The sequence below is a fragment of the Oryzias latipes genome, chromosome 10, assembly GCF_053564925.1.
Source record: "Oryzias latipes strain Hd-rR chromosome 10, Olatipes_Hd-rR_3.1".
NCBI lineage: Eukaryota > Metazoa > Chordata > Actinopteri > Beloniformes > Adrianichthyidae > Oryzias > Oryzias latipes.
This window is the reverse complement of record NC_136246.1, coordinates 11040777-11064127: the sequence shown is the minus strand read 5'-3', so window position 1 is coordinate 11064127 and position 23351 is coordinate 11040777. Positions and strand designations below refer to the sequence as shown.

The 23351-nt window shown below is 42.3% G+C and overlaps 1 protein-coding gene across 9 annotated transcripts in view; it reads right to left on the bottom strand.

Moving 5' to 3' along the window:
- Window positions 1-1171: 1171 nt before the first annotated feature.
- Window positions 1172-23351, bottom strand: part of enox2 (ecto-NOX disulfide-thiol exchanger 2) — a 223206-nt gene continuing 201026 nt past the window's right edge. For all 9 annotated transcript variants that reach the window (XM_023958993.2, XM_023958992.2, XM_023958990.2 and 6 more), the window contains 7 exons: window positions 22830-22944; window positions 18715-18902; window positions 14129-14269; window positions 11180-11236; window positions 10317-10413; window positions 7161-7246; window positions 1172-1963 (listed from right to left, as the gene is read on the bottom strand). In XM_023958993.2, coding sequence (XP_023814761.1) covers window positions 1832-1963; window positions 7161-7246; window positions 10317-10413; window positions 11180-11236; window positions 14129-14269; window positions 18715-18902; window positions 22830-22944 — 816 coding nt within the window. In that variant the 3' untranslated portion in view covers window positions 1172-1831. The remainder of the gene's footprint in view (window positions 1964-7160; window positions 7247-10316; window positions 10414-11179; window positions 11237-14128; window positions 14270-18714; window positions 18903-22829; window positions 22945-23351) is intronic.

Here is a 23351-nt window from a genome sequence, read left to right as displayed (position 1 = left end):
ATTTCAATTCTTGTTTTTAGACATTTAAGATATTGTAGTAAGTATGAAGTAGTTTTAACTTTACACCCTCATGCTTTTCTTATAATCAGCATTGGGTTTTTTTGTCTTAAGAAGAGCTGGAAAGAAGGAAAATTATTATTAAAATGAGTCAAAATTATTTTGCTCCATACTCATTAGAAAATAGAAAAAACTTGATTTAAGACTCAAAAAACTCCAATGAAACTTCCAATGAAAAGTCAGTGGAAAAGGGGACACGTGTTGGGCTTCCATGATACAAAGTATCACGTAAAAACGCCAGTATGGACGTTCCTATGGCGCTCCAAGTATAAAATGCGTGGCCGTTAAACACGCATTGAGAGTTCACCCAGTTGAACTTTGACCAATCAGGGACTTGGATTTGGTAGTGACGTATGGATGGCACACTTTTAATTTTCAGAAGTACCAACTTTTTGAAAATTGATCACAGAGGAGAAATGAATATTTGTGGAATTCTATGACACCAAGTCATTGGAGCTGTGAAAGAAAAATCCTGGAGCAAGATTCATCAGATTTTCACCCTTTGACATTTCACACGAGACTCTACAAAGTGTACATGGTGGACATGTGTTAGTGAACAGTAGAAAAAGAAGGAGAAGCCCCTTCCTGCTTGTTCAGTCTGAACACCATGGGCTATAGTTCTGTTCAAGAATCCATGTTAGCGTGTTCTTAACCCTTGTGCTATCCTAGGCACTTTAACATTGGGAGTTGGGTCATCTAGACCCACTAGACAGTGCTCTGAACCTTTTTGTCTTCAGTGATTTGTGATCTTCACTGGTGTCCATGGATTACATGAAATCTTTCCACCTTTATCCACCTTTGTCATGGTAGGGAGAACACGTCAATATAAGGGTGGGGTCATCTAAGATAGCAGCGTATTTTCCCTTTGTTTTAACGCTTGTGTGGAAGTCATTGTTTCTAGATTTTGATATTTGGCTGCATGAACAGAACATTTAGCAACTTTCTAGTGATTTTCTAGAGATTCTTATTCTACTTTTTGCAGCACAACCTTCTCGTGCCGTGGCGTGTGTGTCTCTGTGCCGTGGCGTGTGTGTCTCTGTGCCGTGGCGTGTGTGTCTCTGTACAGCTTCAGTGTCACAACCAGCCGTTCTGCAAACCAGGAATACAAAAACACACACATACTCTTTTTTTTTTTCTATACTCAAAAGTCTTTTATAATCAAAAATATCCTCCGGGCATTTACAGTGTAATACAAGAAGTAAATCAGTTGTTGATGGCCTTTACAGAAAATGAAGAAATATATCCATTTTTGAATTATGTTACAAATGGCAAAAAGAGAGGGAGGTCAAAGGGCATGCTCAGGCCAACCCTGATCACCCCCCCCGCCCTCACCAGTTAGCCCTGTAGACCTGTCCCACGCCACACAGAGCTATGTGCACGCTCACGGAGTGCATGTCTTCCAGCTGTGAGCAAAACTAGGTAATTAATCCAGTGACGGTAGAAACCGGTGCTCTCCTGCAGCTCCTGGGGAGCCAAAAAACCGTCTGCAGACACAGAGGAACTCAGTTCAAGCTCCTGAGGACTCCAAACATCCCTGTAACCATGACAACACAGAGTTTTTAAGCCTCTTCCACCTACGCAGAGTCCCTGAAATGTTTTTTTTCAAACATTTTTTCTTGATCTGAAATCCCTCCTGTGTGTCCTTCTACAGTCAGCTGAGTCTGTGATAGCTGAGGGTTCGATGCTGTGCCTTTTTCCTGCTGCTACAGTGTCTGCGCTGCCGCGTCTGCCTGGCGTCCCCCTTCCACATCCCAGAGGTGTCAGCCAGCGCTGCCTATGCGCTCTTGATGCCCTGGAAGCCACAGAAGTTCCAGCGTTTCTCCAAACTGGCTCCCACTCCAGTCAGCTCCTGTCTGAAGGTGCAGGGCAGCCGAGAAAGAAGAGCCTCCACCTCGCTGGGGTTTATCTGCACAGGGACACACAAATAGGGGGAAAAATGGAATTTATGAGACTAATCGAGAGTTTGAAAATAGTCATTAAGTGTTTTACGACCGGGGCAAGCTCTTGATTAGAGAAACAGATCAACCGATACATACAGAGGGGCAGAAAGTATGTAGTCAGCCACCAATTGGACTATTTTTCCCACTTGCTTATGCTGATAACCAAGTATGAAAATAAAGGTTGTTTTCTTTTTAAACTACCAGCAGAGGAGCCCCTGATCCTCTGATTTTCCAGTTTGGATCTCTGTGTGTCACAGTTGTGATGCTGAGCGGTTTTAATTGGTTGCTTTGAGTCATTTTTAGAAAATGTTCACATTGATTGTCATGCTTGCTGGCGTAGAAAGCCATGAAACCTGCTCATTCCCTGCATGTGTTTCTCATCCACTAATGTCTACTGCAGCATTTCTGTTCCACCTGTCTCCTCACAATCCATTGACAGTGGGCTGAGGATCAGTCAGTAACCTCAAACACCAGCTGATGTTTCCAGGATCTGCTGCGGAGGACCTGCAGCGGCTCGAATCAACCAACAGGTTGTCCTATGCTGATGTCAAGATGAATTAAAAGGTCCAACCCCAGAGACAGACTGTGTGTGTCATTTCACAATGAAGCGGTGTGTGTGGAGCCCCCAGATAAGAGAGGACAAGGCTTGCTGTTGTGGAGTCTAGCCAGCCGTGATGACAAACACAGTGTGTGTGTGTGTGTGTGTGCGTGTGGTGATCTGGCGTGGGAACAACAGATGCACGGGAGCAGTCAGGCGCACACAGACAGAAAAGCGTGGGAACATGAACCAAAACACGAACAAAACACTCCAGAAGAAAGGGAACTATATGAGGAGGACTGTTACACACTTCACACATGTTCCACCAAGTCCCGCGTGTGATTAATGCAGACAATTACAACAGAAAGGACACAAATTCATGAAGCGATCAGTGACGTCACACTAAACCCAGATGTTAAGCTTGTGGGTGGATCTGGGCTGTCTGCAGGCGAGGTATGGGCACGGGTACGGGGGCCACACATTTTCAGATCGTAGATCACTCAGACAGCCCGTAGAGCAAAACTATAGTAGAGAACACTTTGGTGACGTCGGTGACGCGCAGGATTTTTCCTTTTTTCAAACCACCAACGTCCTGGGCTCTGCCTCAGGAGCCCGTTAATGTTGTTCAAGTGATGAGTCCTTACGCCTGACAGTTAGAAATGAGGAGATTAGACAATCAGAGTGTAGTTTGTGTGGGTGTCCTATGACTTTCATGTGGGCACTTGTGCATCACGTGCACACCACATGCGTGCCGTCAGTACGGAGCCAGTATGTGCATCTTACTAATGACTAGAGTGTGGCATGAGCGCATCATACGACAGCATCACCTGCATGCTTTACGTGAATGTAACTTACATTATCCTTACAAATACTTCTAGATACACTTACCACACACACACACACACACAACAATGGTACATTCCATTTTAATGATATTGACGTGGCTACATGAGTGAACTGCAAGACATACGTGCACTCCCCTTAATATGAGGCCGCTCCTCTTCACGACAGCCCAACACCTGCAGCATGTGACTAAAGCTTTAGTCTGTTTTCCAACCGCCTGTAACTCTGAGTTTATTTGACAAACAGAACAAAAGGCTTTGTGTCTGACCTATTTCCTCTTGACTGATTTACAACATTTATTTCTCAGTTATGCTGGTTATTTTTCTAAAAAGTATTTTCTTTCTAATCAACTGGTTTCTCATCTCATAGTAGTGGATTAGATGGAGAGATCCTTGTTTAACATGCATTAGTGATTAAAGTGTTAAATTGATAAACTTTGTGCGTAACTGAAAGTTGCCTTTGTAAAATGGTCAGAATAGAGGAAATAAATGACAATATTAGTAAAATATTAGTAAAATTGCTGCATTTGACTAGTGTCTGCCAGGGGAAGTGCACAGTTCAAAAACCAGACTTTCAGGTCCTGGTTCCATGTATGGCATCAAATATTAGGAGAAAGGACACAAACATGCAAATGTAAGGAGCAGTAAACAGGTTGTTAAAACAAATCAGCAATCAGAGAAATGTGCTTTCACATTTTATAAACACATGTTCAGGATGACTGGCTTTAGAAGAAAACATGCAAAGATGTTTGACCCTGTAAAACATGTGCTTCAGTTTAATAAAAAGAGCACCATGCTGAATGGAATCTTCTTCACATGGGAGTTGAAGCGCACAGAGCTGCTTCAGGCCGGCCGATCACCTGCAACGTCTTTTCTTACGGAGGGGAAGCCCCCATGTGATTACGGCTCATAGGAAAACACTCAACTGACCCGTGAAGCTCACTTAACACCACAAGCTGCTGCTGTCGTTGCAGGAAGGCGGCCGCCCGTGGAAGAGCAGGGAGGAGGGATTGTGGGAAAGGACAACCGTGCAGCACTAATGCTGAAGGTCAGATGATTGGACCAGTAGGTGCCAAAACCAAATGTCAGCATCTGGCCTGCAGGGGGTTGTGATGGTTTATTTCACTCCAGGCAATACAAACCGTGCCAAAGCACCACTGTTAATCGGATCTGATCTCCCCAGAACCACACTGTAATGACCACTGTAAGATCACAAATCATTGAAGAAAAAAGGTTTAGAGCACTGTCTAGTGGGTCTAAATGACCCAACTCCCAATGTTAAAGTGCCTAGGATAGCACAAGGGTTAATATCTATAACTCAGTCCTTCTATCTGTCAGAATAAATAAGCATTCTTGCTCTGATCTCTTTTTTAACATGTTCTATTTAACATGATATTTTTTCTTTATTGGAAGTTATTCGAGTCATAAACTGATCAATCAGATGGCTCATCAAAAGTAGGTGGTCTCACGCAAAACGTTTAAAATGTTTGATAGACCAGTGTTTTTCAACCTTTTCTGAGCCACGGCACACTTTAACCCTGAAAAAAATCCCGCGGCACACCAGCATCCAAAAAAAAAAAAAAAAGCAGAAATTCATGGTCTGTATTGATCGACAGCGCCCCCCCCCCGCAATCTCACGTGAATTTTTGTGATAATTGTGGCAGAAAAAGCAGGAAGTTGCGGCTGTTTTTTTCTAAGAGATGAACCACCAGCTAAAGCTCGTCTGATAGACAGATGCTCACTCCTGATTGGTGAGAGTGGTTGCCATAGAAATGTTGACTCAAACCGACTAAAACCAATCACTGTTTCCTGACGACTTGTGGCTCCAACATGGCGGCGTCCGCATTGTGAAAAAATGACTGACTTCATTTGGTTGGAGCTGGAAGTCCAGCCTTTTCTATGGGTGGCGTCACACTCGGTGCAGCTCTCATTTACAACAGAAGGTCTGCATTGGTTGATCAAAGAACGGCTTACAGGAACTGTAAACAAACATTTACATTTACATTGAGTCACATTTATTTGGCCTGTCTTATATAGCAGAGAGCTGTTTCTGTTTGTTTTTGTGTTACACTCCGCTGTTTTGAGCCATCAACAGACGATGGGGTCGTGCTCTGGTTCCGCTCATGCCACCACACCAGATTTTGCGGTTAGCGTCTGGTACCTTTAAGTCCAGATCACTTGCGGACGCAGCAGGAGCTTATGGATGAACGCCTTTCGTTCTTGGAACAACACTACGACGTTCCAAGAAAAAAAACCCCTGGAGGATCTGATTGGAACAGCGATCAGAGTATGAACAGTGACAAGCTTCTTCCTCCATTTGTCCTCACATTTAGGGTTTTAAAACTCACTAAAGAGAACAGGTAGCAGGATGGTGGGAGTCCACGTCAGCCCCACAGGGGGGGAGCAAACCCTCACAGAACAGGGGAGTAAATAAACTCAACAAACCCATGGACCCCTTAATAAATAAATTAACACGTCCAACAACATTACAGAGGAACAACCCATTTAGGAAACATGAATAGAATGTGAGAACTGATCACTTTAATTTGTAACTGTATTCATTTGAGTTAATGACCCTCATAATTTATTTTTGTCTCAGAAATTTTACCTTCATTTGTTTATTTAATCATCTGTGAACTTACTTAAATTATTGTTGTTATTGCCGCATTCATCTAACTTTTCCATTGAGTTTTACTATCTCAGCTTTTCTATTTGCCTTTTTAAAAACATTTGTTATTTTAATCTATATTCTGTGGACCGGACACTTTATGCTGAGTTCACACCAAATCTGATTTGTGTGTCCTCTGCCTCTTTTTTGGACGCTTGATGAAAAATGTGTCCACAAACTTCATGCTCCTGAGGTGAGTGGTAGGAGCTAACCGTCAAAAGTTTTTACTCTTATTGCTACATGGAAGCAATGACTGTGTATCTTGATTACAGTGGATTGAAGAGACAGACAATGTTTAGAGATCGGGTTTATGTATGTTGAGGGGCTCTAAAAAAGCATCGGTAATCACGTCTCCTTGTCTGGGTTCATGATCATTCAGAGACTCTCCAGTACGGTGAGCTTCACCAGATACTGCAGGAGCTGCAAATAAATGACAACCAATTCAACGGTACTTCCGTCTCTCTGTGACCCACTTTGACAACTTGGTGTCACACATTAGTCAGAGGAGGGAAAAAAAATCCAAACGAAATTAGATGACCTTTTTATTATTGTCCCCATACAAAGAAGAAAATATCCTCAATTTCAGGAGAACACCATCAGATTCGCCTCCATGTTTGTTTTGGACTCCACCCGCTGGTTGCATCATTTACACGTCATGGACTAAAGTAGAGTCCCTGACTGGTCAACGCGATGCGTCTTGTTTACCAAAGTTCAGATATTTGAACTCTGAAAACATCGTGCTGGGACGCCGAAAACACGCTGCCGTCAGACCGCTGCCCAGCGCCCGACACTCTAAACGCGTCACAGGACCTCTGATCACGTCTGAACATTGACTTATCATTGAAACTGGACGCTCCTGACGCCCAAATTGATGCTCAGTCTCTTTTTTTCAGTGCCGCGAGCTTTAACTTCACAAACTGTTGGAACCAAAGAAACGGAGTAGTTAATCACCTTAACATATACAACTGTCACTTCCTTTCCTGCTGCCCTGAGAAAATATTTTTCTTCTGTCCCCAAAAATGACCAAAGAAATCTTAATGCTTGCCAGAAAGCCCTTTCTTTATTTACGGTGGATTTTGGCTGCCGCTCACAGAGGACGGTGTGATGATTGTTACCTTGGTGTCCAGGCGCTGCAGGTAGGAGCAGATGTACTCGATGCTGGCTCCGAACGGATGCACATGCAGGAACGTTGAAATGATCCCTAAAGGAACAACAAATCGGGATGATGTTACCGCTGAGCCATGCAACATACCTTCAGTTCCACTCATCGGTTAAAAATTCACAAGCGTTTGTACAAGTCCTCCTCTTCTCCAGCATGAGGAGCACCAGCTTCAAGGGACTTTTCCCAGAGTCCCATTACTGCTAAGAGGCTCTTGTATGTTTCAGCTCCAGATTAGAAGGAGTGTTTAATGACGGCTTTGATGCTATTGTCTCTCATCAAAGCTCTACTTTCCCTGAGCTCAAACCGACCATCTGCTATGAGCTCGGAGGATGGAGCGGGAGAGAAGTGGGGGGCTTCCTAACCACATATAGGGCAAAAACTCAAACAAACACGCAGCCGCCAAGCTCTCTGCTGAGCACCAAAACGCACAAGCTCCAGGCTTTTAAAGGGGAAAACGCTCCTGCAAGACTTCATTTTTGTCACCTGCAGGAGGTCAGATCAATGTGTGCACAAACAAAGTGTCAGAGTGGGGCGGCTGCAACAAACGGGAATCTATCGGCGCTCCCAGACAGACGAATCAGTGATTTATTCGCCAGACAGACTTTGCCGTCCAAAGTTATTGCCTTAAAGCTGACAAAAATGTTATCCAGCTGAAAACAGCCAGCATGTGTCAGTATCAGAGCAAAAAAACGGTTCATTTCCCATTTAGAAATTAATAGACCCCATCCCTGAATGTTCGAATTGTTCGAAAGCTCTTTCTTGTCAGACTTTAAACACTTCTTTATGTTTTTTTTTTTACCCACAATGCAGACCGTGTTTAACTCTTTCACTTTGGCTTACTACCACAGTCCAAAAACATGTTTCATAGGTTAACTGGTGACTCGAAATTATCCCTACGTGTAAATGGGTGTCTATTGGAGCGAGATTGTGGCCCTGCAACAGACTGCCCACCTGTCCAGGGTGTACCCCGCTTCAGCCCAACAGTGGCTGGGATAGGCTCCAGCAGCCCCGTGACCCCATAAAATATAAAAAAGGGTTCAGAAAATGAATGAATGGATTTAACCCTTTAACACCAGAGCTTTAGCTCTAACATTTACATACTTTTGACTATCGCAACTGTTGAACTGCTTACGCAACTAACATAATTCCAGCAGATTCTGTTGCAGGAAACGGTTTTGCACCAATAGGCAACGCTTTGCTGCCATTATGTTACACTTTATGCTAGTAATGTATTGCACAGTGGTGCAAAGCCGATATAAAAAGCTGCTTTTCTCCTTGTCAGAATTAGCTGATTCACATTGATCGCCTTAACGGTCAAAGAGTTGGGTTAGGTCAAGGAGCGCGTGCTATTTAAGCGTTTGATATGTTAATGGGTTAACACATTTCGAACACCCTTTTTGTTTATACAGGAATCACACATACTTTAGTCACTTCAGCCCATTTTGACTAACTGGGTCAAAGAAATATGACAGGTTTGCATCTGTGAGACTTCAGAGATCCTGTCCTGCTCTGATCAAACAGCAACATCTGGCTGCAGAGGAGAAGGAATGAGGACACTAACAGTCACAGACAGAGAGCCCGTCCATCTGTGAATGATGGTGTTAGGATAGAAACATGCTCAGGCACAGTCAAAGGCTGATCTTTACTCGTGAAACAGCAGGAAGAACAGTTCTCTGAGCTTCAGTGATCATTTCTAAGAAGACCGAGAAGATAAACGGATGTGTTACCCTTAAGGCCCTAAACATTTTCACCCTTTAACACAGGAGTAGCATCGGTATTGGCATTCTTTTAACTACCGTAAGTCTTTACCGGTTTACGCTATATAATTATATATATATAATTATATATATATAATTCCAGCGGATTCTTGAGTGGAGAGAAGCAGCACTGGACAGATATGCCACACTTTACAGCAGTAAAGCTTACACAATCAGCTGATTCTGTTGCCTTTGTAACTTTATGCAACACTTTCCGTTAGTAGTGTGTTGTTTTTTTTGTGCAATGTCGCTTTTCTCCATCTCAGAATCAACTGATTCATGTTGACCATGTGACCACTCAAGGAGTTATGGTATGTCAAAGAGCATGTGTTACTAAGGTGTTGCCAGCGACCTCTCCAAGGTTTTAGACCTACTCTGACGAAAGGGGTGTTTCTGGTGTTTTTAACATGTTCTTGTTGTTACGGTTTCTGTTTCTTTGCCCTTGTGGTTTGTTTCCTTTTTGTTCTGTGATGTTTTCAGTTCACTTCCTGTTTTATTTTGTAGGGTTTCCTGTTTTGTTTTTGTTGTGAGTTTTACTTTGGTTCCCCATCCTGCCTGATTGTGTTCACCTGTGTCTCGTTTGTCTGTATGTATTTAAGTCTTGTCTTTCCCCTCCTCCTGTGCTGGTCGATAGTTTGTATTTGTGCTGTTGCCTGTTTTCGAGCGTTTTGTCTTTCGAGTCTTCGAGCCTGCTTAAGCAGTGGTTTTGGTTTTTTCTTGTAAGTTTTGTTATTAAAACCCCCATTCCCTGCATCCTCCTGCCTCCTCTCCTCTCTGCGCCTGGGTACGTCCCTCCTATTCCCCCCCGTAACACTTGTAGCACTTTTCTCATGATGGAAGACATTTACATTAAGATATTGCATTTCTGAGTATGTCTTTACTCAAACTGTTGTAAAACTGCCAAAAGGCCTGCCCATAACTCAGACGTGAACTTCTAATGCAGTTTTGCAAAAACTATGAAAATGAAAATGACTGAGGTTTCTTGATTTTGGCTAAAACGGAATAATCACAATTAAAAGACCACTGGGAACACTTCAACTTTAATGGGTTTAAAACAAAAACCCTTGTGCTATCTTAGATGACCCCACCCTTACATTGACGTGTTCTCCCTACCATGACAAAGGTGGATGAAGGTGGAAAGATTTCATGTAATCCATGGACACCAGTGAAGATCAAAAATTATTGAAGAAAAAAGGTTCAGAGCACTGTCTAGTGGGTCAAGATGACCCAACTGCCAATGTTAAAGTGCCTAGGATAGCACGAGGGTTAAATTTAAACATGTCTGTGTCTAAAAGCAAACATAAAAACTGAAAGCGTTTTAGGGTGAATCAAGTGATGATGACTGAGCTTACCAACTAGAAGAGCTTCCCTCTCTGAGTGGACGGGACTCTGTGGGGTTTTCTCCGTGGGACCTTCCTTCTCCTGACTGCAGGACACCACTGTGACCTCCTGCAAAAGCACGCAACCCCCAACGCAGTTAGCAGAAATGCAGAGACTTGAGGGAAAAACCACGGTGGCGATGCGTGCAGCACAAGGTGTAGAAAATGACAGAAATATGCAAACCAAACATCAAAAGGCTGCGCCGCCAACACATCAATCCAGACACACAATGAAGATAATGATGGCAGAGAGGAAATTCAGCCAGCAGCTACGTCTCTGATCTGAGAGAGATGCACAACACACACACTCACTGTCACTCAAAAAAGATGCAGCAACAAGCAGGGAGGGAGCGGGAACACTAGGAAGGTGAATGATGAAGTTGTTTGTTTCACATCTCTGACAAGGAGCAGGGAAGAGGCAAAAGACTTTTCCTCTGTGGTTGTCGTCCTCCTCAGTGCTCTGTGTACCAATTTCACTGCTGGTGCGAGGTGCCTGGTGGCCTTTTTCCGTTTTTAATATATTCCGAACAGCCTGCAAGTACGGTTTGGTGTGTGGGAGAGCAGACATATGCACATGTGCAGAACATTTTGACTTTATGACTCTTTTATTTGCAAGCCTGCTTGTGTCTGCGTGATTTATTCAGTGACTAATGTGGTTACAGCCAACCGGCTTGGCCTGTAATGATCTGTCATGTCACCGCAAGACATTTGGAGAGGAAAATCAGGAGATGATTAACAAGCCAGGATAGAGATAAACCCAAAAAAGTAGAGGCAGAAGAGAAAGAGGATCAAAGGGGGTCTGGAGGGGTGAGGATGCTCACAGTTTTCTCACTTACGCTGCTTTGATTGACGCTCTCCTCGCCGCCTCGATCATCCTGCTTCAGCATCTCCAGCTGCAGCACATCAGACGATGGACAATGCGTCAAATTGGGATGTTTGGTAACAAATGAGGAAGACAAAAGGAAAAAAAAAAAAAAAACGGGGTTAACAATGAGGGCCATCTCCAGAAATGAAACAAAAGTACTTCTCATCCTTTGTAAATCTGGAACAAACAAGTCAGTCGTTGAATATGAAACAGATTGAATCCTGATTGCTCACGACAGATTTGCTTTAATGAAGAAGCTGAACGATCAGCAGGAAATTCATCTACAGCTCTGATTTGCACAACTTTTTCTTGAACTCCATCACATTAACTGATTAACACTTCACTGTTTATTTATCATCGAAAAGGTCAGAAAATGTCTTCATTTTCATGATTATTCACTTCCTGTCAGCTAAGGGCATGCTAATGGATGCACAACACCTTCTTTTAGCTCAATCAAAAGCTATGAAAGCTGAAGAAAGAAAAAGTTCTCTAATCTAGCTTTTTTAAACCAGAATTGCTGTATCATCTTGGGCATTGGTGACTGAATAATGTTGATTACAATATTTTGAGTCAAAGGCTGCATTTGCAGAGAAAGTAACAGTAAACCACAGTGATGTTTAAGTGTGTTCCAAGACACCATCAATGGTTTTACAATGATGAGGTTGCTGGTTTTTTGCAGTTTTCTTTGAAGGATTGAGCCAGTCGATAATTGTTGCAAGTTTTTTCCCTAATTAGTTCTGGTCTTGCACAGTCTGCAGGATTTGGGGGGGGGATTGGAAAAAATGAAACATCTGCATGACGTGTCTGTGTCTCACCTACTTCACCCTCACGTGTTGTTTAAGTGCTCACTACCACCAAAATAGCACTGTGATGCTCAACTAAGCAAATATTCCAGGGGGGTCGTTTTCATTTTCTACTTCCTTTTGGTTTTTTTTGAGAGCTTCCTGTGGACTTTTCCCACTCCATCTAAAGTAAGAGGGGCTTATTACAATAAAAAATACTCCAGAGTTTTATATTGAGAGCTGAGTGCTACTGTCTTTGTAAAAAAATGACTATTTTTTGGGGGGGAATCAGAAGCCAGGACCCAACGGGGGCACCGTCATTGCCTTCTTTTAGTGAGGATCGTATCGCCCAGATCCCTTTTTAATCACAAACGTTATGAATGTATCAGTCAGAGGAGAGACTGGCTGTCAGGGATGGCACAATACGTGACAAAATGATCAACTCGTTTGTTGTGATCAACATCATCATCATAATAATAAAAATAATAATCAGGGTAATGTCTTCAGTGACCTGCACGGGAGTCTCAGGAGTAATGTGTGGCGACAGCTGGGTGACAGCAGGGACCGTGATTGAAGCAAGGAAGCAGAATTGATGCAGTGAAGAAAAACTCCACGTGACAAAATACCTCAGAATGACTGCTAATCTTCAGAGGAACCCACACCCCAAAATTGATTTCTCTTTCTGCCTGTAATGAGTCTGTCTCTCATGATTCATGTTTGTCTGTATACGGGAATTTAATTAGCATGGTCCCCCAAGATCACAGTCGCTGGGCTGCATTTCTAATCAAAGTCATCACCATTAACTACTTATTGACAACTTTGGCCCCCCTCTGGAGGGATTTGTTAACAAAATTCATCTCTGAATTACGTGAAACATCCAAGGATCCCTCTGCAAACACACGACACGAGGAGAGGCTCCCAGACTACTTCTAGAGGATTTACTTTGTATTATTACCTAATTCAAGAGGGGCTTAAGCTGAGGCGCTTGGAAATGGCGGGCGGAGGAACGTCAGCATCTGAAGCGCTGCCAAGTCGGAAGTCCCTGATGGGGAAAAACTGGGCCCGGAAACATTTGCTACAGACGAGTTTGAGGGACAATGTGCCGTTGTTAGCTCTGGATTTTGCAGCTGTGAAACATTGATCTGTCACTGAGAGAGTTTTGATCATTTGGACAAAAACCTATCACGGCTTTGACGATGATGCAGATGCATACTAAAAAAAAAGGTAATGAAAAAACGCGATAACAAAAGTCAAAAGTAGTTTATGCTAAATTCAGCTGATTTAGGATGAGGGCACATACATACTAGAGCAGTCCCTACCCCTAGGCTGCAGAACGGTACTGGTTTGTGGGTCACTTGCTACCAGACAAAAGATTAACTTACATTATTTCAGATTCTGAAGGAAGTTTTATTTTAAAAAACTTGCAGATTCTTTCCGTCAATGACTTACTCTTGACTTACTTGCCTCTGTCTTGTGTCTTAAAAACATCTACCTGGTGAAAGCAGCTGCTTTTAAAATCCTAAAGCTAACAAAGTTGATAAAATAACTCTGCATTTAACATGAATCTTACTTTTAATAGGAATGTATTGCAACAGTTGTTCCTGCACGTATGAAGCCTCTCTTCATAATATGGGGCGACTGACTCTTGATTGTTACAAATACGTTGCTAATAAAGTTGCATTTATGGTGGACTCACATTTATTTATTTTTATTTGTAAAAAATTCTTAATTGTATATGGCTGTTGTATCATTTCCTTTTTTGTAGTATTTAGGGATCACACCTTAAAATCGGATGAGGCTGAAGTTGGGGTTCGGTTTGTAACTTCCTCTTTGCTGGTTAACTGGGTCCGACTCAAAACTTAAGATGACAAAGAAAGTTTCACCTGATTGCAAGGCTTGAAGTACGTTTAGCTTTTCTTCATTTCATTCCTTCAGATTTTTATTTTCCGTCATAGACTGAACCGTGTGAAACTGTATGAGTTAATATCTGTTTTGTAATAAAAAAAATAAAACACAGAAGGAAACATAAATGTGGCAGGATTCTCGCTCCGACAGAAAGGAAAACCTCGGATGAGTTTTGTTGCAAGCCTCTGCCGTCCATATCTGTGCTCGGAGTGACGTGCTGTCCTCACACTGACCTGCGTTGCTTGGGCGCTTTGCAGTTTCTGCAGACCCTCCTTCAGGTTCTGGACTTGTGTTTTCAGCTGCTGTTTGTCCTCTGAGCTCTTTTGCAGCTCGGCCTCCCGCTGCTTCAACTCTTCCCTCATTTTTAGCAGTTGCTGTATAAATGGAAGGAAGAACCATTCATTAACTCTAAACTGAGTGTACGAAATGGCTCCACTTATCAAAGTAAGGCAACTGTAGAGGTAGAATAACAATTCATTGGTTATTGTCAATCAGTCAATCAGTTAATGTAGGGCAAACTTGGGTAAAAACTTTTAAAGATGACTTGCACCCTTCACAGGAGCTTGCATTTAGTCAATTTGTTCCCCTTCTCCATCTATATTTATTACTCCTCAGCAGTCCATTATTTTAAAAAACGTAATAAAAAACACACTTCTTGCTCATGCAGGACTCAAATTCCAAAAGATCCCAAGTGTTTCGACACACAAACACAAAGTGTTGGATGAACCGTTCATTTTCTAAACCTGCTTGGTCCTAAACAGCATCGGGGAGCCACACAAAACAATTACACACACTCACACCAACTCCTCACACCTGCAGAGACCCACAGAATCAATAATCGGTTGAATGTGCATATCTTTGGACTGTGAACAAGTTCCTGATCACCTGTGGGAAAACCCTCACGGCATTGAACTCCTCATGGAAAAAGCCTCAGGGCAGATTCAAAGCAGGAGGCTTCTTGTTGAGAACTTCAAGTGATGCATATTTTATTCATTTGGAGTGCACTGTTGATGGATTATTTGATGATTAAAAAAACAAACGTTTTTTCAAAGATTATAAATGGATAAAATTGACAAAAATAAGTCAAGAATCATATTAAAAAATAAAAGAAATTTAAACGTCCGCAATAAACAATATAAATCCTTTTCTTTAAAATAAAAATCAACACATTAACCAATAACACAGTTCATATAAAATAAAAATGTATGCATTGATACGTATTGATATGGGAAAATCAGTTTACTTTGTCTTGTAAATTAATCTGCAAACAGGACATGAAAACAAGTTCTGCTTTCACTGGAATCTAGGTTTGTGCTCTCATCCCTTGTGCTATCTTGTGGGGTCCAGATGACCCCACTCCCAACGTTAACGTTGGGAGTGGGGTCATCTGGACCCCACAAGATAGCACAAGGGTTACTTACACATCTTTTTATGCTACGGTGCTTGAAAGCTGCCCTGAAATGCAGAAGTACAGATGTCACATCAGCTGATGACGGGGTAAGGTACTTGCTTTGACACCCTCCTGTCACTTCTGATGACGTCCAATGGCTGCACTCCACACATCAGCCTGACTTGAATGGAATGTGACACGTGGATGCAGCGGACAAGAGCTCTTCCCGGGCAAACATGATTAAATGTACGTTTTTATTGTCATTTCAGCCTCTTCAGTGGACGGAGCAGGGGATTCCTGTCTTTGAAATGGGGCTGACAGATGTTTGTCAGTGTTTGCGTCTCTGCAGGGTTACGGAAAGCTGCTGGTTTTCCCTCCAGCTGACGTGGAGGCAGCACTTCATGGGATTTCTTTCCTTTTCTCAAACCGTTGCCATGTGAGCTGCTGCTCAGCATCTCATTTTGAGTAGACCTTTTAGGCCTTTAAAGAATAAAAGATCTCAAACTGATTTGAGATCTCATCAAAATTTCATGAGGGCTCGTGTCTTGAGAGAAAGGAACTGATTGTTCAAACATTTGAGTGCAGAGACGGCGACATTAAGACGCTTAATGACTGGACGGTTTGAGACGAACGTATTTGCATAAAAAAAAAAATCAATCTCACCTAACAGTGTAAGGGCTATCTAACTAAATATCTCCATTTTGTCCATTAAAGTCATTCAAACCCCTAAAAGATCCATTTCCTGTCACGATGTCTTCCTTTCACAACAAAAGTATGGAACAATTTGGTGGTTGGACAAGAGACTTATGGGATTTCCTGTTATGTTTTTTGCTAAATTAAGTGAGTGTGGTGACACAGTGTGCTGCAGGGCAGAGGGATCCAATTTTCCTAAGTCTTGGAGTTGAGTTAATTTAAGCCTGTCATTGCATAAACCTACAACGAGACAAGAAAGTTAAAAAAGGTAATTACTCCTTCGGAGCAGAAATGAACAGTCGAACCTTAATGGATTCTCTTCTTCCAAACTTAAGTCCATGAAATTTCTCTGTTAAATGAGGCGGTGAAGGGAAAGGGGGCTGCCTGACAAATGCCACTGTCAATCAAACGGTTTCTACGTTGTCAAGGGACATTTAGAGGAAGCTGAATTACCAGTGCTTGCTCTTTACATTTTACTCAAAACTAGATGACCTGTAATTTGAATATATTTGTGTTCTTAGATTAAAACAGTGTGATTGATGAGAGCAGCAGAAATTCCTCTACAGAAGCTTTTTAAAGAGGTCCACTGATGTTTTGCGGTCACTGCTGAGACTTCATGCTTGAATCCAGGTGGATTTCTCCAGGAATCCTGAAATGATGGAGGTTGATTGACTCTAAACTGCAATGGCTGTGCTGTCAGTCATGTCTTACCTCTTGCCTGTTAAGACAGACTTCCAGTTTCCCTTGAAAGGACTGAAAGTGGGAAAAATGAAGCCGCTATTTTTAGGAAAAAAATACCTCAGCCCACCTCAACAATGTGTCCAAAAAGGGAGTAAGGTGGAACAAAGTAAACCTTAAAGCTCTGTTGGCTCCACCTTTGCTGATCAAAAAACAACACCTCTTTGCTGAAAGATCCTTTATACGACGGAGTTTTAGGCCCACCAAAAAAATAAAAAAGTAAAATAACGAGATTTTAATTCATAGATTTACGAGAAAAAAACTCGTAATTTTACGAGATAAAAGTGGAAGTGAGCATACAGAGCAGCAGCAGAGCAGACCGACTGAACTCAATGGAACAGGTGAGCTGAATGTTTATTGATAACGTTCCAAATGTCTGGAAACTCATTTGTTTGATTTACGATTTATTAATGTTTTATTCATTGATGGGTGGTTTGCAGGATCTCTGCAGCCCAATGAAGCCGTCGGTATCCCTGCAGCTGTTCACTACAATCCTTTCTTCCTCCATGTTTGTGTGATGCTTCTGTCTGAGGAGGAGCACTTTTGGCATTTTCAACATTCTAATGCTATTATAACAGACTATTTTCATTAATTTTTATTGTTTTATGTTGAAACGGGACGTTTCATCTGGAGGAGGGGCATATGTAACACTGTTTACTTCTGCATTGGTGTTCGGATGACAGGTTCATGATGTAAGGTGACAAATGAACTTCAGGGTGTGTGAATGAAAAGGAAAATAAAGGCTGCAGCGGTCCTATACACCCAAACGTGTCTCTGAGCTCCTTATTTTACATCTGAAACTCTGCTTTACCGACACCGAACCCCGGAAAGCTGGCTCCACTGCAATTGATCTGATTTTTAGTCGCTAAAAGGTTCAGAATCTCTTTGTTATTTAAACCTATCCGGAAATAAAAATTCACAAAAGGCTCCACATATTTCATCTTTCATCAACCGAAAACTTTGGTGTTTTTTCCTCGTTATCTATAACTTTTTTTCTTATAAATTTACGACTTTAAATCTCATAATTTAACAGTTATGACTTGCTTTCTCGTAAAATTACGACTTGAAAGTCGTAATTAAAAAAAATTGTTTGTTTTTGTAAACTGGCCCTTAAACTCCGTCGTACCTTTAAACCACACTGTAAATACATTTGTTTTGGGTGCATTTTTTTAAATAAGAATCCATGGAGAATGGCTCTCTTTTGCAACCTGCCTCCAGTGGCCTGTTGAGGAACTGCAACCTTTGGTACCTCCTGGTGAGCTTAAATTTCAGAAAAATAAGTGGGGCTTAGTCATGAATTGCTCTTTCTTTTACCCTGTAATATACTTATAGTTAACTAGCTTGCTAGTTAAATGATGCATTGGTGGATGGATGGATGGATGCTATATTTGTCATAGGCACATGTACTACAATATTTAAGGGTGTATTCAGACTAAAAACCAAAACCAACACTAAAACTGCAGACCAAAGCTTGTAAACAATACCACTCTTTCTGATTTGCCTGTGTGTTGTTTTTATATAAAGGACACGGAATAAAAAACAGAAAATATAGTTTTGATTGCATTTTAAATTAATGTAATTATTAACTAGAGCCAACTTTCTTTAAAACAGGAGCCTGAAAATGTACTTCAGATGTAAACTCTAGTACACAACACTCAGATCTGTTGATTTGCTTTTCCTCAAAACTTTTTTACATTTTAAGAAAAGCAGAAATATACAGCGCTGGGCTTGTCGTCTTCTCTTCAGAGTTAAGTGAATCTGGATATATATTTTCGTTTAAAGCTGCTTCAAACAGCTGAACTTTGCTGTTCCCTCAAAGTGCTGGGTCATGAATAAATGACGGTTGGGGTTTTCATCCAGTGAGGAAAATTTGATGGGTTACCCTGAGTGGTCTTGTTCTTCTGAGTGCATTCTGGTGGATTAAAGTCATTGTCACGCTGATGTATGGAAAGCTGTGACTAAATGTCTCTGTACGTGCGTGTGAATGACAAGCATTACCTTCTGCATGCCTTGCAGAGCCTGCTGCAGGAAGCTGAGCTGCTGCGAGTGAGTGCTGTCCTCCTCGCTCCTGATTGGCTGGTTCTTGCCTTGCTCCTGCTTGAGCAGCTCTACTTCGTTTCTGTAGGCGTCCAGCTGGCAGCGCAGCGAGTCGTTCTCCTCCTTTAAGGCTTCTGCTTGAGAAACACCTACATGTGTTGAACAGAACAGAATACTGAATCTGCAGGTCATTATGGATCACCCTTCAGCTGGGTCACAGCGTTAATGAGTGGATGAGTGCTCATTTGCTTATACCCGCCAAATTTAGCTCTGAGGATGCGTATCTAAATAAAAGACACATAAAAGCTGCATTCTTGCATCTCTTAAATGCATGCGAAGACGTTCCATATCCTTAACTCAAAGAAATGAATCTGATAAATGTTTGCAAATGAAACCACTTGGCTTCCTGCTCCTGTGTTTTATCTTCAAGCAGCTGGAACCACAGATCAGACAGATTCCCAGACTCTGTTTTGTGAGTCACAGCTCAAGTACCTCTGTGACCTGGATCACTGTGTAACTTTCAGGAAAATGCTTAAAGTCTGATACAAAATCTCAATCCTCTCTTGAAATGTTGAGACACGCACATTTCCACAGGTCTATGAACTCTAGCAGCTTATTTGTCGATGAGAAGACCCCGTCTTTGTTGGTGAAGAGTTTCAAGGTGAAAAAGAAGTAAACAATTAAATGAATATGAACCCTTTAACACAAGAGAGGCCTCCAGTGACAACTGAATAACACAAGCTCTCACACACGGTGTGATGGTTTAAACAGTTATCGTAAATTGGCTGATTCTCATGTGGAGAAAAGCGTTTTTTTTCCATTGGCTTTAGGCCGTTATGGAACACATTCCTACAGTAAAGTGTTGCATATGAGCGCAAGGCTGCTTTTCTCCGCGACAGAATCCACTGCCATTTCATTAACTGCGTAAACAGTTTAGGAGATTTGGTCGTCCATAGCAGGGCTCCAGACTAACTTTTTTCACTAGGAGCACAGTGGCCCCTAACTGAAAATTTTAGGGGCGCAACCAGAAAATTTAGGGGCGCATACCGTAAATCAACATGCTAACCAAATCTACTAATTTCCACTGTATTACTAATAAATACTTTAATAATAGATGCAGAAATTACAATGTGCTGTTTCAAATTCAGTGTCACATTTTAATATCCACTTTTGAAAATGCAACAACAGGGAAACTGACAGCACCATCGTTGTCATGACAGTACAAATGAGTAAAGAAAACGGATGGAAATTTATCTTTGTGACACCAAATAGGTGCAGCCAAGATGCACAATAAGCGTGTTTGAGATCACCCAGGTGAACTCAACGCTGCGCAGATCACCTGGTGTGAGCCATATATTTTTGTTTTTGCTCCAACATCAACTGTCAATCATCGTTGGTCTCCCCAACGATCCAGGCGAGGTGCCGGTTCATCTCAAACACGTCTATCGTTGCATTTTCCCCACGTATTTTCAGTGAGTCTAAAACTAATGTTGTTTTTGCCCGCACGTGTTTAAAGTTCAAGCCCCGTTAGCTGTCACGCATGTAGGTGTGGGACATTTATTCTCCTCAGCTGACCCGACTCCCGCGGGACGGGAGCGGTGTGCTGCCGTAACGGCCGTGCATAACTGTTTGATGCGCCGCCGTAACCGTAACCAAAACACTAAACCTTCCTCCGGGTCTGTGAGACCCAGAGAAAAGTTCAGCACGGACTGCATGTATTCAGAAAATTACGAGCGAATAGATACGTTCTAGAAAGGAAAGTAAGGAACTCCTTAGTGTGGTCCGGGGAGGGAGGGGGCTGTCAGGTGTCCTGCTTTCAAGCCCTGTCATTGTCCCGCCCCCAAGAGTAATTTACACCACTGTGATTGGTTGGTCATCTCCGTGCACGACAATGAAAAAGTGTCATTCATTAAAACTGGCGGGCTGCAGTTACATTCAATTTTCATATTAAGTCGGGGGCCGCAAAATATCATCTTGGGGGCCGCAAATAGCCCGCGGGCCACGAATTTGAGACCCCTGCTTTACATTAGCCGCAGGTCGGAAGAATGAATCAATGGTTCGCTTGCTCATAGCTCAGACGCACATATCAGGTTGTGACTATATTTGTCTCCGTTTCCTTCCCACAGATGTTTACGCGCGCGCGAATATCTCTAGGCCCCGCCCCTCCACATATTTTAGCCACTTACAGTGACTTACTCTTCTCACACGCAGTGGCCGCCTCACAGACAGGTATCACGCGAGAGTGTGTGCTCGCGTTTCATGAGTATGTGCGCGAGTGTGTGTCTGCCTGCGTGTGTGTGCGCTCGCGTCTCAGATTATTTCATTGATCATTGACGTGCCCCTTCCACGTTTAATGTATAAAAAATACGGAGGGTGGGGGAGGCAAATTTACTGGTCGCACATGTGCGACTGGATGTAAAATTCAGTCGCACACTCTCAAATTTTGGTTGCAAAATGCGAGCAATTGGTCGCAGTCTGGAGCCCTGCATAGAATGTTAACATTGGAGCTAAAGCTCTGGTGTTAAAGGGTTAACCGGATCAATGTTGCAATAATAAAAGTATAGCTACACAAGCAAAGACAATAACCATGTGTATTTCATTTGTTAATTTTTCCTTGGAGGGAATAGAAACTAAGGACTACAATACACTTTAATTACGATTTGGTTAAAACTTTTTTTTTCTGGGTCAGTTTATCAGTTCCCTCATACTAAGCCTGCTGTAATGTAATCTAATAAATCGAACATTATTCTTAAATTTACCAAAACACATGTTTAACACCTTTAAAATAAACATAGCGGCATGCAGTAGCGGTGCGATGATTCACTCCTTCCGTTATTCAATGTAATGGTGTAACACACGATTCAGTTTCAGTTGTGTCATGTCTTAGAGACAATGACACGTGTGCAACAATCCCCTAGAGGTTACTTTGTGAATTACACTTTGCTCCAGTTACTTCAGCTTTAAAATGAGATTCAATCTGGAAGTCAGTAGGTTGATGCTTCATGCAGACAATGACTGGAGGCTTTGTAAAACCCCACATTCTCCTCAGTTGTATGTTTGACCTGACTTTTGGTGCAGAGGGATGACACACAGAGAAGCTTTCATGAGACCTGAGAACATTTCAAGAAAAAGCAATGCAGCAGCTGCAGGGAAGATGATCTCTGTTCTCTGTGGGTCAGTCAGGTTCTGTGTAGGTGTTCATGGGGGCTGCCTGCAGTCTATCATGAAGGACCACTGGATGTGCTAATGAACTCTTGCTGGGTGAGTGTGTCCACATGGAGGTTTGTGTGAGCGTCTTTCCAAGCAAAATTAGGGTTTGAGACGAGGAGAGTATTGATCTAAAGCATCATCAGCTTGGAATGAGAACATATCAAAAAGGTAGCAGTGAGGCTTTACATTTCTATTCTGCACATAGCTCAGGTGCGCAGCATCGATTCACCTTTGAAGAGACGGCAGTCATGATTCAGGCGTTTGAGCAGGGGCAAGCTGATGAGCTGAAATACCCCTTGTTTAAAATGCTGGTGCACAAAGAGAGCGGTAACACTCCACACTGTGTCACATCAGCCAGTCCTACAACATTAAGGAAAACGATAGGTCCTTGACAACAATTCTAATTACTAAGGCCTGTAAATGAGAAAGGCTGAGCTGACTAATGCATTTGCATACATTTGCATGCTAATAAGAGACACTGACATGCCAGCGATGGAAGATATCAAACGGATTAACAGGTGGGAAGAACAAGAAAAAAGCTCAGCAGGTTTGGAGGAATGAAACTCAGGGTGAGGGATGTCTTTTGGTGTGCTGATAAATGGTTTCTGCATGTTTCCCCGGAGACTCATCCTCCAGACCCATGGGTTATTGGATGTGGTTTGGGAGAATATCAGCGCCATTAGTTTTTTGTTGCTTCAGCAGGTCATGGGACTTTAGCCATAACTCCTTGTGAAAATTAGACACCAGTTGCCATTTATCTTGAAGAACGCCTCTTAGTTGTTTAATTGATACCGTTGGCTTTTTTTTAGTAGTCACAATGATAGTAGTGCTGATTTGTAGACAAACACGCATGCACATATGCATACCTGAGTCCTCAGAGTCCTTGCTGTCAGGAGGGTCCTCCATGTCATCATCAGACATTTCCATCTCTTCCTCTCGTCTGATGCCCATCAGCTGCTCGTTGTGCATGTTTCTAATCTCCTGAAAACACAGAAAGCAAACGCCTGTGAGGAACATTTGGGCAGGGAAAGTCATGATCCAAAACTGATAGGAAGATGTGTGTTTTGCACAGTGCATGAAGGGAAATGCAAAATTGCTGCTACTTTCATTAATATTGTTTCTTTGAAACCTGCAGTTTTAATATATATTAGAGAAACACGGAATTTCTAACATATCACAGTAGATAAAAATCCAGTTAACTTACCTCCACTCCTACATTTATAACAGTTATCTATGAACTGGATCAGAAGCAGCTTTAGGAAGCTTCTAGAAGGTAATTAGCAGTAATGGGCAAAAATTGTTTTGCACAGGTATCTCAAGCTGCAGACACACCGTGCAACGTGACACACTGTTTACTAGATTGCTACCTACAGTTAGAAGAGTCTTGG